This window comes from Brassica napus, chromosome C9 (assembly GCF_020379485.1).
Source record: "Brassica napus cultivar Da-Ae chromosome C9, Da-Ae, whole genome shotgun sequence".
NCBI lineage: Eukaryota > Viridiplantae > Streptophyta > Magnoliopsida > Brassicales > Brassicaceae > Brassica > Brassica napus.
Genome location: NC_063452.1, coordinates 18,191,971 through 18,210,422, shown reverse-complemented (window position 1 = coordinate 18,210,422; position 18,452 = coordinate 18,191,971). Strand labels below are relative to the sequence as shown.

The 18,452-nt window shown below is 32.5% G+C and overlaps 2 protein-coding genes and 1 non-coding gene across 5 annotated transcripts in view; 1 reads left to right on the top strand and 2 right to left on the bottom strand.

Annotated features, from left to right (window-relative positions):
• Positions 1–1,212: 1,212 nt before the first annotated feature.
• On the bottom strand, positions 1,213–1,294 carry TRNAS-AGA. The gene has a single exon. It is a non-coding gene; the product is annotated as a tRNA-Ser (tRNA).
• Positions 1,295–5,952: 4,658 nt separating this feature from the next.
• Positions 5,953–7,140, bottom strand: LOC106368611. Its single transcript, XM_013808614.3, has 3 exons — positions 6,966–7,140; positions 6,532–6,685; positions 5,953–6,330 (listed from the first exon to the last, which is right to left on the bottom strand). The coding sequence occupies exons 2-3, from the start codon at positions 6,677–6,679 to the stop codon at positions 6,167–6,169; spliced, it is 312 nt and encodes a 103-aa protein (XP_013664068.1). The 5' UTR covers positions 6,680–6,685; positions 6,966–7,140; the 3' UTR covers positions 5,953–6,166.
• Positions 7,141–7,326: 186 nt separating this feature from the next.
• LOC106368609 (aspartic proteinase oryzasin-1-like) overlaps positions 7,327–18,452 on the top strand; it is a 54,021-nt gene continuing 42,895 nt past the window's right edge. Inside the window, exons 1-9 of one of the 3 annotated variants that reach the window (XM_048767462.1) lie at positions 7,327–7,438; positions 7,574–7,642; positions 7,809–8,162; positions 8,257–8,317; positions 8,396–8,490; positions 8,572–8,853; positions 8,932–8,971; positions 9,042–9,106; positions 9,203–9,316. In XM_048767462.1, the coding sequence (XP_048623419.1) occupies positions 7,812–8,162; positions 8,257–8,317; positions 8,396–8,490; positions 8,572–8,853; positions 8,932–8,971; positions 9,042–9,106; positions 9,203–9,316 (1,008 nt within the window). In that variant the 5' untranslated portion in view covers positions 7,327–7,438; positions 7,574–7,642; positions 7,809–7,811. Of the gene's footprint in view, positions 7,439–7,573; positions 7,643–7,808; positions 8,163–8,256; positions 8,318–8,395; positions 8,491–8,571; positions 8,854–8,931; positions 8,972–9,041; positions 9,107–9,202; positions 9,317–18,452 lie in introns of those variants that run through there. The other 2 variants (XM_048767463.1, XM_048767466.1) reach the window with 2 other exon arrangements.

Genomic DNA, 18,452 nt, shown 5'->3' with positions numbered 1-18,452 from the left:
TATTTTCTTTACATAATAATTATTCATTTTGTACTATAGTTTTCGTGTTTGAATATTAGACGAGTTGGCTAACTCTTAGAAATTATTTTTAATGTTCGGTTTAGCACATTCAGTATTGAAAAAAATAAGACACCAAAAATATGAAATTTAGCTGCATAACGTTCAATTTATGGTATAATTACACAATTCAGTTTTCTGACACATAACATCAAAATCAAAATGAAAATGAAAAAGTCTTGACTAAAATATTTCCGACCTACCGGATTCGAAACAGTGACCTAAGGATATTCTGCAACTACTACAGTCCTCCGCTCTACCAACTGAGCAAAGTACGGATGTATACAACATTACATACATGTGTACATTCTACATATAGATTATTGATACACAATAATGTCCTTTTTGTTTGCTCATTTAAATAATTATATAGTTTATGCTTAGCAAAATAAATAAGAAAGCCATAATATAATATATATTTCCCAGTCCATTATAGCAGTAGCAAACAATTAGATGAACTAATTCACAAAATCTTGCGGGACTATTTAAACTGGTGGTACAATAGTCCTCGATTTTTATCTGACACTCGATAATCATCTTTCCATAAAGAAGCTTTTTATTTTCTTGAATTTTTATATATACATAGACAATGTAGCTTATACTATGTTCATTCAAAATTGTTGATCTTGGAGAAATAATTTACTAAATCAAGTAGGTTTGAGAAATTTTCCTTATCCACAGGTTATAAATCTTTCTATTTTTTACAAACATTTTTTAATTTTGAAATAAATTTCCAATTATTTTTAAATCAGTCCAACCTATTTTCTGAATATTTTTTTGATATACTCTTATTGCGGAATATACATTATAAGACATGTACATGTGTGTAATATTATTAAAATACTATGAAAATATTAACTTAACTATAAAGGCAAAATAGTTGCGACCTAGGGAATTTCTGCTAAAAATACAGCCATCCGCTCTACCGACTTAGCTAAGTCGGCATTGTAATAAGATAGATTAGATAAGGACATGCTTGTTTGGTTAATCCATTTTTAGTATAATAGGAAGAACATAAAAATATTGTTAATTGTTTGTATCTCAAACAGTTTTGTAACATTTTTTTAATTTACCTAACTGTAGTAAGGAAACTATCATAAGAAAAATAATTACAACACAGTGGTATTTTCTTTTAAAAAAAACGTTTCTCAAAAGCGTGAACAGCAGGATTCGAACCTGCGCGGGCAAAGCCCATATGATTTCTAGTCATGCCCGATAACCACTCCGGCACGTCCACTTTAATAATTAACTGAAACATGGTTCTATTGTAGATTAATCTGCATAACACTCTCAATCATTATTGTTGATTTTTTGGGAGAAGTAGACGGTTGTTATTAAAGGATTTTTTAAATTCTACCAACAAAAGAATGTATCAATAGTCCAAAAAATTATTATCTAAACCTCCAAACTCTACATATTTCCAAACATTAGTATTTTTTGCTATATATTTTTTTACTCTGGTTAAATACCAATTAAAAACAATTTCTATCTCCAACTTAAGTAAAATGGTAGAAATAGTATTTAGGATAGCATGATTTATTATATTAATTAAAATGAAAAGATAAGTTCATGCAAGAAAATGGGAGAGAACTTCCACTACCCTTAAGACAACATTAAAAACTGATTGGCACATGCAACAATCTTCCAAATTGAATTTTATTTACATTTTAGATATTCATTTTGTACTTTAGTTTTCGTGTTTGAATATAGATAATAGGCTAACTCTTAGAAATTACTTTTTAATGTTCAGTTTAGCACATTCAGTATTGAAAAAAATAAGACACCAGAACTATGAAATTTAGCTGCATAACGTTCAATTTATGGTATAATTACACAATTCAGTTTTCTGACACATAACGTCAAAATTAAAATGAAAAATTCTTGACTAAAACATTTCTGACCTACTGGATTCGAACCAGTGACCTAAGGATATTCTGCAACTACTACAGTTCTCCGATCCGCTCTACCAACTGAGCTAAGGTCAAATGTATACAACACTTCATACATATGTTCATTCTACATATAGATTATTGATACACAATCATGTCCATATTTGTTTGCTCATTTAAATAATTATATAGTTTATGCTTAGCAAAATAAAAAAGAAAGCCATAATATAATAAACATTGCCCAGTCCACTGTAGCAGTAGCAAACAATTAAATGAACTAATTCACAAAATCTTGCGGGGACTATTTGAAGTGGCGGTACAATAGTCCTCGATTTTTATCTGACACTCGAGAATCATTTTTCTACAAAGAAGCTTTTTATTTTCTTGGATTTTTATGTATACATAGACAATGTAGCTTGTACTATGTTCATTCAAAATTGTTGATCTTGGAGAAAAAAATTACTAAATTTAGAAAGTTCGAGAAATTTTCCTTAACTAAAAGAAAAGGATAATAACCACAGGTTATAAATCTTTATAATTTGTTATAAACATTGTTTATTTATAAAAGAAAGTTATAATTATTTTTAAATCAGTTCATCCTATTTTCTGAAACAAACCTAATTTTTTTATAAACTCCTATTACAGTATATACATTATTAGATTGTACATATGTGTAATATTATTAAACTACTTTGAAAATTAACTATAAAAGAAAAATAGTTGCGACCTAAGTAATTTCTGGTTAAAATACAGCCCTCCGATCTACCAACTGAGCTTAAGTCGGCATTGTAATAAGGTAGATTAGATAAGGACATGCTTGTTTGCCTAATCCTTTTTCGAGTATAATAAGAAAAACACAAAAAAGTTTGTTAATTATTTGTATCTTGAACTGTTTTGTAACATTTCCTAATTTACCTGTGTAAAAATTAAACTATCATTAGAAACAAAATTACAAAATAGCCGTATTTTCTAAAACCCCAGTTTCTCAAAAGAGTCAGCAGGATTCGAACCTGCACGGGCAAAGCCCACATGATTTCTAGTCATGCCCGATAACCACTCTGGCACGTCGACTTTAATGATTAACTGAATCATTGTTCTATTATAGAGTAATCAACATAATACTCTAAATCATTATTGTTGATTTTTCTGAGAAGTAGATGAGTGTAAAGGATATTTTAAAATTTTACCAACAGAAAAATGTATCAATAGTCCAAAAATTAATCATCTAGACCTCCAAACTCCACATATTTCCAAACATTATTATTTTTTGCTAGATTTTGTTTTTTTATTCCAGTTGATTACAAATTTAAAAAAATTATATGTCCAACTTAAGTATAATGATAGAAATAATATTTAGGATACGCATGATTGATTATATTAATTTAAATGAAAATATAAGTTCATGCATGAAAATGGCAGAGAACTTCCACTACCCTTAAGAGAACATTTAAAACTGATAGGCACATGCAACAATCTTCCAAATTGAATTTTATTTACGTTTGACATATTCATTTTTTATTAAAGTTATCATGTTTGAATATAGATAATAGGCTACTCTAAGACATTACTTTTGAATGTTCACTTTAGCACATTCAGTATTGAAAATATTTACATTGTTTAATTTCAGAAGAAATTTCTATTATTTTTAAATTAGTCCACCCTATTTTGTGAAGCAAACCTAATTTTTTATATATTCCTATTATGGAATATAAATTGTAAAATTTTACATATGCGTAAGATTATTAAACTACTTTGAAAAATAAAATTAACTATAAAAGCAAAATATATATGTGACCTAATGGATTTCTGCTAAAAATACAGCCCTCCGCTTTACCAACTGAGCTAAAGTTGTAATTGTATTAATGTAGATTAATTAAGGATATGCTTTTTTGGTTAATCCTTTTTTGAGTATAACAGGAAAAACATAAAAAGGTTTAATAATTATTTGTATCCCAAACTGTTTTGTATTTTTTTTTTAATTTACCTAAGTGTAATAATTAAACTATCATGAGAAAAATAATTACAAAATAGTTGTATTTTCTAAAAAACTTGTTTCTCAAAAGCGTGAATGTCAAGATTCGAACCTTCTCAAGCAAAGCCCACATGATTTCTAGTCATGCCCGATAACCACTCCGGCACGTCCACTTTAGTAATTAACTGAAACATTGTTCTATTATAGATTAATCTACATAATACTCTCTATCATTATTGTTGACTTTTTTGGGAGAAGTAGACGAGTTTGAAGGATATTTTAAATTTTTACCAACAGGAATGTATCAATAGTCCAAAATTTATCATCTAAACCTCCAAACTCTACATATTTCCAAACATTATTACTTTTTGCTAGATATTGTTTTTTATTCCAATTGAGTACAAATTAAAAACAATTTATATGTCTAAGTTAAGTAAAATGGTAGAAATAATATTTAGGATAGCATGACTGATTATATTAGTTAAAATGAAAAGATAAGTTCATGCAAGAAAATGGCAGAGAATTTCGACTACCCTTAAGAGAACATTGAAAACTGATAGGCACATGCAGCAATCTTCAAATTGAATTTTATTTACATTTTACATATTCCTTTTGTACTATACTTTTCGTGTTTTAATATAGATAATATGCTAAGAAATTACTCTTGCTGGGACTGTGAACTGGTGGCACAATAGTCCTTGATTTTTATCTGATACTTGATCACCTTTTTCTATAACGAAGCTTTTACTTTTCTTGAATTAGTATATATATGTAGACAATGTAGCTTATACTATGGTCATTCAAAATTGTTGATCGTGGTGAAAAAGATTACTATATCAAGAAAGTTCGAAAAATATTCCTGAACTAAAAGAAATGGATTATAACCATAGGTTATAAATCTTTCTAATACTCACTAAGCTCAGTGTCACTTTGCCACATACACAGTAGTATATTGTGATAACATGGGGGCGACGTATCTCTGTGATAATCATGTGTTTCACTCCCGAATAAAGCATCTTGTTTTGGATTATCACTTCATCCGCGACAATGTAAACTTGGGTACTTTATGAATATCTCATGTATCTGCTCACGAGCAGCTCGCCAACGCATTCATTAAGACATTGTCCTGACCTCGTTTTTTAGAGCTATCAAGCAAGATTGGAGTATGTCAACTCCCTCCATCTTAAGCTTTCCATTATATACAAAACACTCAAAACGCGCAAATACAAACTCCCAAAACTTACAAATACGACTCTTATATCGGATGTCCGTGGGTCGCCCACTGCATATCACTGGTGAGGCAGGATTGGTTGAGCAATGGAAAGAATTTATCTGTGTAATGTTCTCTTACTGTGGGAAATGATCAATTGACTCCCTGTCGCATTTCAAGATAAATATCTTCCCTTATTAGTTTGCAGCTTTGGCACGCGACTATTTACGAGTTGTGGAAAGAGCAGAACCATCGTTTCCACCGTGGTGTATCGTTATCTCTTTGTGGTTTACATCTTCCCTCCTTTCCATTTTCTCTTTGTATATGTGTATGTTCTAAACTTTAATCTTCAATATGAAAGCCTTATTTAAAAAAAAAAAAAAAAAGAACGACCTGGACAGCCACTGCATGTTTCTCGCTTGTTATGCATTTCAGATTTATATCCACTCTGTTTGGAAGGAAAGAAATCGTCGTAATCACGGTGAACCTCCTTTACCTACCACCTCTCTGCTCAAGATCATCGACAAGAACGTCCAGGTCTCATTCTGCTTGTCAACATGAGGGGCTTCTTCGACTTTGGTTCAGTGCCATAGATGATTGTAAGTTTTTTAAAACAACCAGTAGTTGCACTAGATGGAAAACAGAGCTTTTGATAAATACAATTTAACATTCATTAAAAAAAAACAAAAAACACACACATTTGTATTCTGTTGCAAAACTTTTTAAGTGTATTCCAATACTAAATCGTGAGCTAACTTATTCAGCCTATGATGAAATTAGTCCAAGTTTAAGTTGAGTTATTTAAGCTAATAAATCAGCTGAGCTGAATCATAAAGTACTTGAATTCATAATGAGCTAAGCTGAACCCCGTAGCTCATTTTGAACGCTCCTAAAGAAATAGGAACAAAATCCAAATAAGAAGCACTAAAAGACAAAGTAGTATTTAGGAATAGATAGCTAAACTCTGTGTACTGCAAAAAAAACATGTACAAAATCTGAGGTACATACACATAAGAGATAAAGTCAGAAACTGATGGTTTAAGGGAGTGAAGCTTGAGGGGGTTTGGGTTGGTCGTATGCAGCAATGTTTTGGGGTTCACATTCAGGGCTCAGGAGACGGACAAGTGTTGCCGTAGATGCACTCATGGACACAGCTCCACACCCAGCCCATCGTAGACTTCTTGGCACTGTAACCCTCGGACCTGCACATTCCACATAAGCAACAGCCATGAAATGGAGGGGTCAACATTTTCTTCTCTTACCATTGTATCTTAGGTTTTGTCACTCAACTATCCAATCATTTGAATCATAAATTCCGCAAAAAAACAAAAACTATCCCCAAGAATCACCATGGCGCAAATAAGAAATATGAAGTTTATAAGAAAGAAGAGAAACTTTGATACCATAGTGAAGTCTGCAAAGAACCCAGAAACCAAGAGCTCCACCAACAGTGAAAATAGCAGCAGTTTGTCTCATGAGCCTTGAACATGGCTTTGCATCTGATCTCATCAGATCGCCTTCTGACCATCCTAACATCTGCCTCAACGCCATTTCTCTCTGTAACAACAACAAAACCCCCATCAAACCTTGGTTTTCTGACAAAGATGTTCGGTGAGACATTTTATCGAACAGTTTAAGGACGACTTCAGAACATATTTAATCTACGCATGTCAGAACAGAACAGAAGATCTGATTCTTGATTCCACTAAACCAGGGAGCTACAGGACGATTGTATTCCCGCACAATGAAATCGTCCAAGTTGATTAATTAAGCATAATCGCCGCAATTGATAAGAAGGAAGATTCGGAAGGAGAAAAGTGAGAACAGAGGAGCTCACCGGAGATGCACAGATGTGGAGTAGGTTATGGCCAGCAGAGGTTCGTAGCAAATAGGCAAATTCAGATTATGAGGGACTTCTGAGAGGGGAGAGAGACATCGTGTATTTTATATCAAATAAATTTTATAATTTAACATTTTACCAAAATTTTTTTTTTTTTTTTTAATTCTCATTTTACATCAACTTTACAAGTACGCCCAAATTTGTTTTTTTTACAATAATGATATTAATTTATTATAAAAATAAAATATCAAACATGGGTTGAGGAGATTTAAATTTCTTTTTTTATTTTCAATGACTAAAAAACTCTCTCTATGTACCTCCAAAGTCAACTAAAAACGAATGTGTCATTGTCACTTTCACTGGAGAAAATAAATATCTACACGCATAAACGAGATAACGGAGGAGAAAGAAAATCTCTTCCACTCACAAAAAGTACAGACCTTCTTGATCTTCACCCTCAATCCACTTAGGTTTGTTGCTGCTCCATCATTAACTAAATTTCTCTCTCTAAAGTTTTGGTGTTTCCACCTTTATACAGATGACTTTGTTAAACATGTGTTTCAACCATTTGATTCATTTTTTTTTTTTTTTTTTGTTTTGTGTAGATTACTTCTTCCTGGAAAATAATCGAGTTTCAGTCAGTGAACAATCAAGTGGGTTTAACGTTAATAAGAGTAAGAATTAACAATTAACTTGCTTCAGTAACTGATTAACTTTAGTTACTTTAATTTATCACTGAAATCCCAAAAGAAAACTAGAATTATTTTCCTCTGTTTGAGATTTAATTAAAAAAGAAGCTATAATGTTTTATCTTTACTTTAATGACGATACATGTGACAGGACATGATGCTTATCCGTCAAGCCATCTGTTTCTGTCTCTTAGCAACCTTTCTACATCCCATAACCTCCAGTGGTCTGTTCCGTGTCGGTCTGAAGAAAAGACGGCTCGAGCTCGATGATATTAGAACCGGTCGAGTGATCAGAAAGCTGAAACATTCACAAGGAGGACTCACATATTACCCTACTCTTGGAGGTGATTCTACTCAAGAAAATCAGGTTATTCTTAAGAACTACCTAGACGCTCAATACTATGGAGTTATTGGAATCGGAACACCTTCTCAAGAATTCGAAGTCATATTCGATACCGGAAGTTCCAACCTCTGGGTTCCATCTATACATTGCAAACTTCTAGACGTGAGTTATACAAAATCTAGAATTTGTTTGTGTTTGTTTGGAACCGTCTCTTTTTGTCTTATCTTGTCTAGTATTTGTATGTTGTGCTCTTCAGCTGGCTTGCTGGGTCCATCACAAGTACAAGTCTAGCAAATCCAAAACATACACAAAGAACGGTACTTACATTGTCTATAGTCTAGTGTTAATAAATAAACCAATCTCTTGGTATCATTGAATCACATTTTGAGTAACAGGAAAGCCGTGTACTATAACATATGGTTTGGGATCCATCTCTGGATTCTTTAGTCAAGACAATGTGAAAGTTGGTGGTCTTGTAGTTAAAGATCAGGTCTGGATTATTTGTCTTTCCTCTCCTAAAACCTATTTGGTTTGCAATGTAATCACACTAAAAACTTTCTTATAATATTAGGAGTTTATTGAAGCTACACATGAAGGGAGTCTCTCTTATCTCCTAGCAAAGTTCGATGGACTATTCGGCTTAGGGTTTCAGGAGATTTCAGAGGGAAATGCTGTGCCAGTTTGGGACAACATGGTGGGTCAAGAACTAGTGAAGGAGAAAGTTTTCTCATTCTGGCTAAACCGTGATGCGGATGCTGAAACAGGAGGTGAGATTGTGTTTGGTGGTGTTGATCCTGCGCACTTTAAAGGCAACCACACCTATGTCCCTGTCACTAGAAAAGGCTATTGGCAGGTGAGAATACGTTACTTGGACCCATATATACTCTCTCTTGATGACTTTGGCTCAAGTTTTTTTTAACTCTTCTTTCAGTTTAACATGGGAGATATCTTTGTCGGAGATAACTCAACTGGTAAATAATACTATATGGTCTGAATGTTAGGCATATGTTGGTCACGAAATCCAAAACTTTTATTGTGTAGGTTTCTGCGAGCAAGGATGTGATGCAATCATGGACTCAGGAACTTCATTACTAGCTGGACCAACTGTAAAAAAAAAAAACTATCCTTTAACCTTTTCAGGTCTTGCAATTCTAAAAAAGAATGTTTCTAGTTAATATTGATTATTGATGCTTTCGTTTTAGACGGTAATCACGCAAATCAACCATGGCATTGGTGCTACGGGAGTTGTTAGTGCGGAGTGTAAAATAGTGGTTTCTGAATATGGAGAGATGATATGGGATCTGTTAGTCTCAAAGGTAAAAAACACCGTCAGTTTTTGCCTATTGTTTGAGAGGGTTATATATATTAATCTACAAACCTGCAAAAACAAGATAAATTAGTGAGGAAGACATGAGACAAAAACAATAAATTGATATAAAGCTTAGTGTTTATAAGTTCTAAGAGATTAGAGAGAGGTTGAAGAGTTTCAGAATGATGAACATTACATTTTTATTGCAGCCATTTGAGAGGAGGAGATAGAATTTGTAAATTTTTCTTTATATAGGGAGACAAAAAACCCAATTACGCTAAATATTTTTGATTCAGACGACTTCCTAGACGACTTACTTGTAAGTCACCCAGAAGACTTTAATATTTTTAGCGGAAAATTAAAATATTTTTAGTTGGAAACTAAAATAGAAGACTTCACAGACGACTTACAAGTAAGTCGTCTGGTTTAAATTATTTAAGCGGAAAAATAATTTTTAGAAAAAATTTAGGCGGGAATATTTGGACGACTTACATGTAAGTCGTCTGTTTTAAATTATTCACCAGACGACTTGCAAGTTAGTCGCCTAGACCCTAAACATAACCCCTAAACTTAATTAACTAACTAAAAACTTCATAAAATCAAATTAATCTTCAAAAGTGTTTACTTTACACAAAAATAAACACTTATAGGTAAAATTTTAATTTTTCAAAAAAAACTTTCAAGCTTTCCAAAAACTAACTGTAAGAATACATATAATACTACAACATATGTTGTCAAACCCTAAAACCAAAGAATATCATGATTAACTACTTTCACTCATCTATGCCGAAAACTATTCATTTTTATTATATCTTAATTTACATTACTTAAAACTGTTTATAATTACATGATTTTAATTTTTCATTTGTCAAAATATTTTTTTAAATTTAAAAATTATTTTTAAGATCAATTACACCAGACGACTTACTTGATTCATCTAATAGAAGTCGTCTATAAGACTTGTAGCATCTTTGACGACTCAGACGACTTACTGGGGCTATATTCGTAAAAATAACTTCTGTTTTTTTGTTTGGTCACAAGGGGTTGACCGTAATTTCACAAGTTTTTTAGATTAGTTTTGCATTTGATTCAAGTTTGGGTATAGGTTTGTGGTTAAAAGTGAGTCATATTTGGCAAATTCCCCTTATTACTTACTATGAAAACAACAAATAATACAAAATATTACAAATTAAAATATATTTATTAATTTAATAAAATTATTTTGAAATAAAAATATAATTCAATATATATATATTTTTGTATTGTTGTATGTATATATATATGAAAATACATAATCCATGGGGTTCAAAAAAAGACAACACATAATTAATAATTAAAGTTTAAAACAAAAAAAAAGTAATTTTTATTTTGAAAATGTTCTATAATTCAAATATTGTAGAAAATATATTAATAGTTATATTTTAAAGTTCTATTTAATTATACACATATTAAACAGTGCGCAATTGATAGTTAGTTTATTATTTAAACATACTAAATAAAATTTAAATATATTTTTATATGTTTCACATGCTGTATAAAATTTATGTAATTTAATTAGTATAAAATAAACCTGGATTTTCATAATACAAAATTAAATTCTAGTGTAATAAATAGATAATACTTATAACTAACAAATTTCATAAACTTTGCTATACTTTATGATACAAAATATTGATTTAAAGCATTATGGAAATAATTTAACTAACAAAACTCCAATAACTTGATTTTAGAAAATAATTAGTTTTTGTGAGTTTTTATTTGTTTAATAAAATTGTTGAAGTGATTTTATATATGAAAATAACTAACTTGTTAACAGCAAAAAAAAAAAGAAAAAAAAAAGTACCCGCAAAATATGGATTTTGGTTTCTGTGTGTAAAATGGTAAAAGGGTTAAAAATCTGGTTTCCCTACAGAGAGTAAAGGCCATTCTGAATCAAAATCGAAGGTTGCTGGGTTTGTTCTAAATCGAAATCAAAGGCCATATGTTTTTATGAAGACGAAAACGAAATCGAAGGCTAGGGGTTTGTTCTGAACCGAAATCGAAGGCCTCTCACATCTATCTTCTGAAAACGAAAACGAAATCGAAGGTGATCTGTCGATCTTCTAGGTTATCTTCTCTTAGATGTTGTAGATGAGTCCTTGCTTAGATCAGTAGATGTCCGCTTTTGAGTTTTGACAATGTAATGGTGTTATCAATGAACTCTGGACTTGATTTTGTATTGGGTCAGCTGTGAATTTTATGATTTTGGATTTGATTTTGAACAGATTACCAGTGGAACTGAGTCTAAGAGCTGGGTATTAGTTCTTCAAGGTTAGTCCTTTTCCACCTCTCTTATAATAGCTTACACTTTGGTGTGTAACCTGTAAACTGCTTTAGCTCTCTGTGCATTTCTTTTACAATGCTGAATCTCTTGAGGTGAAGAAACTTCTTTTACTCCCACTTTCACTTAGCTAAGACATATACTTTTTGTTTGGGATCATCCATGTAATGATTGTGTTTAGTCACTTTCTTGTTTTGCTTTAAAGAACCCATTTGAATGTTAGTTCACATGTTTCCTTAATAATATACTCGTTACGTTGAGGGTTTTTTGCGTGTGTTATGGAATTTTTAAGCTGATTACTTATGACTTTTTTTGTACCTGGTGTATTGTGTAGTCTCAGACTGGTCTCTTATTATGTTGTAGCAGACGCAGATTGTTCACTTGGTGTGTTTTAACAGCTTGCGTGTGTTCTCTTTATCTAAGCAGACTGTAAACTGCTTTAGTTGTTTGTGAACTTTGGTGTTTATGGTCTCAAGGCTTTAGAAAATTTGAATCTCGTTAGTTGTGTATGAATGTTGTGGTTTTCTTGATAGCTTTGTTTCAAAACAGAGTATCTTTTGGTTGTCTTGAAAGGTCGACTTAGTTGGATCTCTGAAACTTTTCTTTCAACTGAACTTGCGTCTACGAGAGAACATAAACAAGCTGAAATAAAACTGACAAAGACAAAGGCACAAAGAGCCAAACATAATAGACGTTTCAGACACAGAGAAAGAAAAGTTTCAGAGATCCAACTAAGTCGACCTTTCAAGACAACCAAAAGATACTCTGTTTTGAAACAAAGCTATCAAGAAAACCACAACATTCATACACAACTAACGAGATTCAAATTTTCTAAAGCCTTGAGACCATAAACACCAAAGTTCACAAACAACTAAAGCAGTTTACAGTCTGCTTAGATAAAGAGAACACACGCAAGCTGTTAAAACACACCAAGTGAACAACCTGCGTCTGCAACAACATAATAAGAGACCAGTCTGAGACTACACAATACACCAGGTACAAAAAAAGTCATAAGTAATCAGCTTAAAAATTCCATAACACACGCAAAAAACCCTCAACGTAACGAGTATATTATTAAGGAAACATGTGAACTAACATTCAAATGGGTTCTTTAAAGCAAAACAAGAAAGGGACTAAACACAATCATTACATGGATGATCCCAAACAAAAAGTATATGTCTTAGCTAAGTGAAAGTGGGAGTAAAAGAAGTTTCTTCACCTCAAGAGATTCAGCATTGTAAAAGAAATGCACAGAGAGCTAAAGCAGTTTACAGGTTACACACCAAAGTGTAAGCTATTATAAGAGAGGTGGAAAAGGACTAACCTTGAAGAACTAATACCCAGCTCTTAGACTCAGTTCCACTGGTAATCTGTTCAAAATCAAATCCAAAATCATAAAATTCACAGCTGACCCAATACAAAATCAAGTCCAGAGTTCATTGATAACACCATTACATTGTCAAAACTCAAAAGCGGACATCTACTGATCTAAGCAAGGACTCATCTACAACATCTATGAGAAGATAACCTAGAAGATCGACAGATCACCTTCGATTTCGTTTTCGTTTTCAGAAGATAGATGTGAGAGGCCTTCGATTTCGGTTCAGAACAAACCCCTAGCCTTCGATTTCGTTTTCGTCTTCATAAAAACATATGGCCTTTGATTTCGATTTAGAACAAACCCAGCAACCTTCGATTTTGATTCAGAATGGCCTTTACTCTCTGTAGGGAAACCAGATTTTTAACCCTTTTACCATTTTACACACAGAAACCAAAATCCATATTTTGCGGGTACTTTTTTTTTTCTTTTTTTTTGCTGTTAACAAGTTAGTTATTTTCATATATAAAATCACTTCAACAATTTTATTAAACAAATAAAAACTCACAAAAACTAATTATTTTCTAAAATCAAGTTATTGGAGTTTTGTTAGTTAAATTTTTTCCATAATGCTTTAAATCAATATTTTGTATCATAAAGTATAGCAAAGTTTATGAAATTTGTTAGTTATAAGTATTATCTATTTATTACACTAGAATTTAATTTTGTATTATGAAAATCCAGGTTTATTTTATACTAATTAAATTACATAAATTTTATACAGCATGTGAAACATATAAAAATATATTTAAATTTTATTTAGTATGTTTAAATAATAAACTAACTATCAATTGCGCACTGTTTAATATGTGTATAATTAAATAGAACTTTAAAATATAACTATTAATATATTTTCTACAATATTTGAATTATAGAACATTTTCAAAATAAAAATTACTTTTTTTTGTTTTAAACTTTAATTATTAATTATGTGTTGTCTTTTTTTGAACCCCATGGATTATGTATTTTCATATATATATACATACAACAATACAAAAATATATATATATTGAATTATATTTTTATTTTAAAATAATTTTATTAAATTAATAAATATATTTTAATTTGTAATATTTTGTATTATTTGTTGTTTTCATAGTAAGTAATAAGGGGAATTTGCCAAATATGACTCACTTTTAACCACAAACCTATACCCAAACTTGAATCAAATGCAAAACTAATCTAAAAAACTTGTGAAATTACGGTCAACCCCTTGTGACCAAACAAAAAAACAGAAGTTATTTTTACGAATATAGCCCCAGTAAGTCGTCTGAGTCGTCAAAGATGCTACAAGTCTTATAGACGACTTCTATTAGATGAATCAAGTAAGTCGTCTAGTGTAATTGATCTTAAAAATAATTTTTAAATTTAAAAAAAATATTTTGACAAATGAAAAATTAAAATCATGTAATTATAAACAGTTTTAAGTAATGTAAATTAAGATATAATAAAAATGAATAGTTTTCGGCATAGATGAGTGAAAGTAGTTAATCATGATATTCTTTGGTTTTAGGGTTTGACAACATATGTTGTAGTATTATATGTATTCTTACAGTTAGATTTTGGAAAGCTTGAAAGTTTTTTTGAAAAATTAAAATTTTACCTATAAGTGTTTATTTTTGTGTAAAGTAAACACTTTTGAAGATTAATTTGATTTTATGAAGTTTTTAGTTAGTTAATTAAGTTTAGGGGTTATGTTTAGGGTCTAGGCGACTAACTTGCAAGTCGTCTGGTGAATAATTTAAAACAGACGACTTACATGTAAGTCGTCCAAATATTCCCGCCTAAATTTTTTCTAAAAATTATTTTTCCGCTTAAATAATTTAAACCAGACGACTTACTTGTAAGTCGTCTGTGAAGTCTTCTATTTTAGTTTCCAACTAAAAATATTTTAATTTTCCGCTAAAAATATTAAAGTCTTCTGGGTGACTTACAAGTAAGTCGTCTAGGAAGTCGTCTGAATCAAAAATATTTAGCGTAATTGGGTTTTTTGTCTCCCTATATAAAGAAAAATTTACAAATTCTCTCTCCTCCTCTCAAATGGCTGCAATAAAAATGTAATGTTCATCATTCTGAAACTCTTCAACCTCTCTCTAATCTCTTAGAACTTATAAACACTAAGCTTTATATCAATTTATTGTTTTTGTCTCATGTCTTCCTCACTAATTTATCTTGTTTTTGCAGGTTTGTAGATTAATATATATAACCCTCTCAAGCATCACGAAATTATAGTATGTTCATGAGGGGGGAGAGGATAAACCCGTGATACATGATCAATACTACAAATTCGTGAACAAATTCGTGAACCATGGTCTATGACCATGATATAAACGGCTTGGCCATGCAGTCCATTACCTATAAGGATCGGACATCCATCCTAAAGCTTAGGGACATCATGGATTTACATGTATATAAAGTAAAAATATATCAGGCCATATAAGTGAGCATAGATATCCCCTTCTCAGATTGAATACGGGTCATAAACCAGACATACACCATCTTAAGAGACTTTGAATAAACCACCACAGACATATGTGTCGTCTAAGATGAAACCTCAGAAGAGGATTGGGAATATATGTTGGATAAGAGTATGACTTTCTCCCACGACTTCTAAGAGACCTTGAGCCAAATATGGGTGATCAGAAAGTGGCCAGGTACACGGATTGCATGATCAATGAATCCGACTATCCAACATTAAAAGGAGAAAGCTATAAGCTGGTAAAGAGTAAAGAATGATAAGAAACAGAATGGTATCAACCATCATTGTCTTGGCAAAGATCCTCGGATTAGAATTATAAACGTCCAAAGAAAGAAAAGATTATACATAGCTAGCTAATCGAGATGCCAGACACTGACCCGAAAAGAAAAGAAAAGAATGACTAAGTCATAACCAGCTTAGCACCAAACGAAATCTGATGTCCTAGAAAGAGACACAGTCAAGTTGCTACAGAGTCTATACAATATAGACCAAAGTGTTCCATAAGATAAGGAACCTCGGAAAGAAAAAGAGAAAGGTGCATAGAATACAATTCCGAGGTCATAAGGAAACCAGCCCAAACATTGAGAAAAGGCTGCGCAGCTAAACATCTAAGGTACCAAACCATGTAGTTTGGGACGCCAAGCTACTAGGTAACAAAGGTCCTGGATAATGAAATCTCAAATCGATTAGATCATGTCTGGAACACAATGGAACCATATATAAGTGTCGACACATAAAAATATATTTGTGCATAAGAGAGTAGCACTTGAACATAAAGATATAAACGAGGATCAGAACCCATGAAAGAGTACTCATAAAGAATAAAGATTAGATTGAAAAGATAAACGTGGGGTTTAAAGTATCTATAGAGAAAGATAGGCGTATTGGCCACATACATATATAAAGAAACGCCATCTGATATAAACCAGTATAATAGATGGGTCTTGTGAGATATGGTACAAGATCACGAGGTCTAAAGGTGTTCATGTTTCCTACTAACAGCATTCGATCATAGCTTGTTACACAAGGATACTCACAGAGACCATGGAACAGATTATAAGGAGATAAACTCCTATGTGGTGGATGCTGCTACACAATTTCGAAATTGACAAAGGTCTGGTCATAAGAAAGAAATTAGATTGACATATAAAGATGTAGTAAGCAGCATATGGATCACTGGATAAAGGGCAGCATTGTTCCTAAGCTGTTCATGGACTGAAACAAAGCAGCTGCATATAGTATGTAATACTAGTAAAGGAGTTCTATAAGAACGATCAAATTCAGTTCATATGTAAACTAATAAAGAAATTTGAATTCCTTGTGTTTATACTAAACCAACCTAAAGAGAGGTTAAAAGGTTTATACAGATCTGTGACACTAGCATTGACCGACTAGATTGTAGTACGGGCTAGTGGAAAAGAAAGATCAGCCCAAAGAAAGGTAATTCGGCTTGCCTCAGCTTGCTACCTCGGATAGCATGTTCTCCGGATAGACCAATCCAACATCAGATCCCTTAGATAAGAATCCGGCATAGCAGAACAGTCTGCTGCTGTTGTGACGCTGAGAGGAGACATTTAATCTATCCTTCTCGATCGGATACCAATAGGTTGCAGTCCATAAGAATGTGTGATCGAAGTCCATGACCTAATGTATATTCAGTGTGTGATATGATCCACGGCAGAGAGGTCATGGGACGCCATCAAGATATGGATAAAGGACTGCAATGTCTGATATATATGGCATTACCGAATGCAAGAGAGATTGATAACCGAGGTCCACGAATGTATTTGGCCGCAGAGCCATAGTTTGATAAGACTGTAAAATCCTTGCAGCAATGATCTTGGACGCTCATGGAACGAGTTGCGGACATATATAGACAATGTCTATAATTCAAAACATGAATCGATCAGAATATAGTATGGTCGATGGTAGTCCGCACTTTACCATCATAACCAATCATAATAGCCAAGGTATTCGAGAGCTTATGTGGTTGAGATCTATGACTCAACATGATAATAGAGAAAGATCAATGGACAAGATATTGGTACACATCCGTGTAGAAGATACACTGTATCATAGGTTTACAACCCGAGATTATTAATTCATGGAACCATGCTCGGTATATTGTCCATATACACACGATTTGCAAAGACTCATGCACACATGAGTTTGCAAAGAACCGACAGTGATCTTCGAGTACAATGCAATCCGCATTGCTCAGCACATCTACTTTACTAAGACACACAATGTCAAAGGACATGAGAAAAGGCCGAAGAGGTCGAAGTGGTCCAATTACGGTTCAGTAATAACTTGACCGATTTGTTTACTTCCCACCTGCACGTTCAGGAAGATCACGCATCAGATGCGTAGATTAAAGAACTTCCACTGAGGTTCACATCAGGGGGAGTAGTACGTGTTGTACTCTTTTTCCTTCATCATGGTTTTGTCCGACTGGGTTTTCCTGAAAAGGTTTTAATGAGGCAACGTGAAGCGTATTACAATCCTGTATGGTTATGCCATCCAAGGGGGAGTGTAATAAATCAAGTGATGAATGTCCATAACCGGTCCGGTCCATAACCGGCCCGATCCATAACCGGCCCAAACCCTAGAAGAAAGAGACATAGCCGAAACCCTAGAGAGAGGAGAGAGAGGCGGCCGCATGCCTTAGAGGAGAGAGAGAGGGGCGGCCACAAGCTTTAGAGAAAAAGAAACCCATATGTAATCTTTCCATTTATGTATTTAGTATTTATCATAAATCTAGTTGGATTAGGATTTGTACTCTTTCCTTTTATCTCTATCATATATAAGGGATGTCTTATTCATTAATGAAATACTCAGATTTATTCGGTCTTCAATCTTCTAATTACAACACAAAAGAAATTTTATTAAATGGTAAAAGTACATTTTACCCTAAAGTTAACTAATCTAGACTTAGGATTTATAGTTAAAGGGTGGGATTTTGGGGA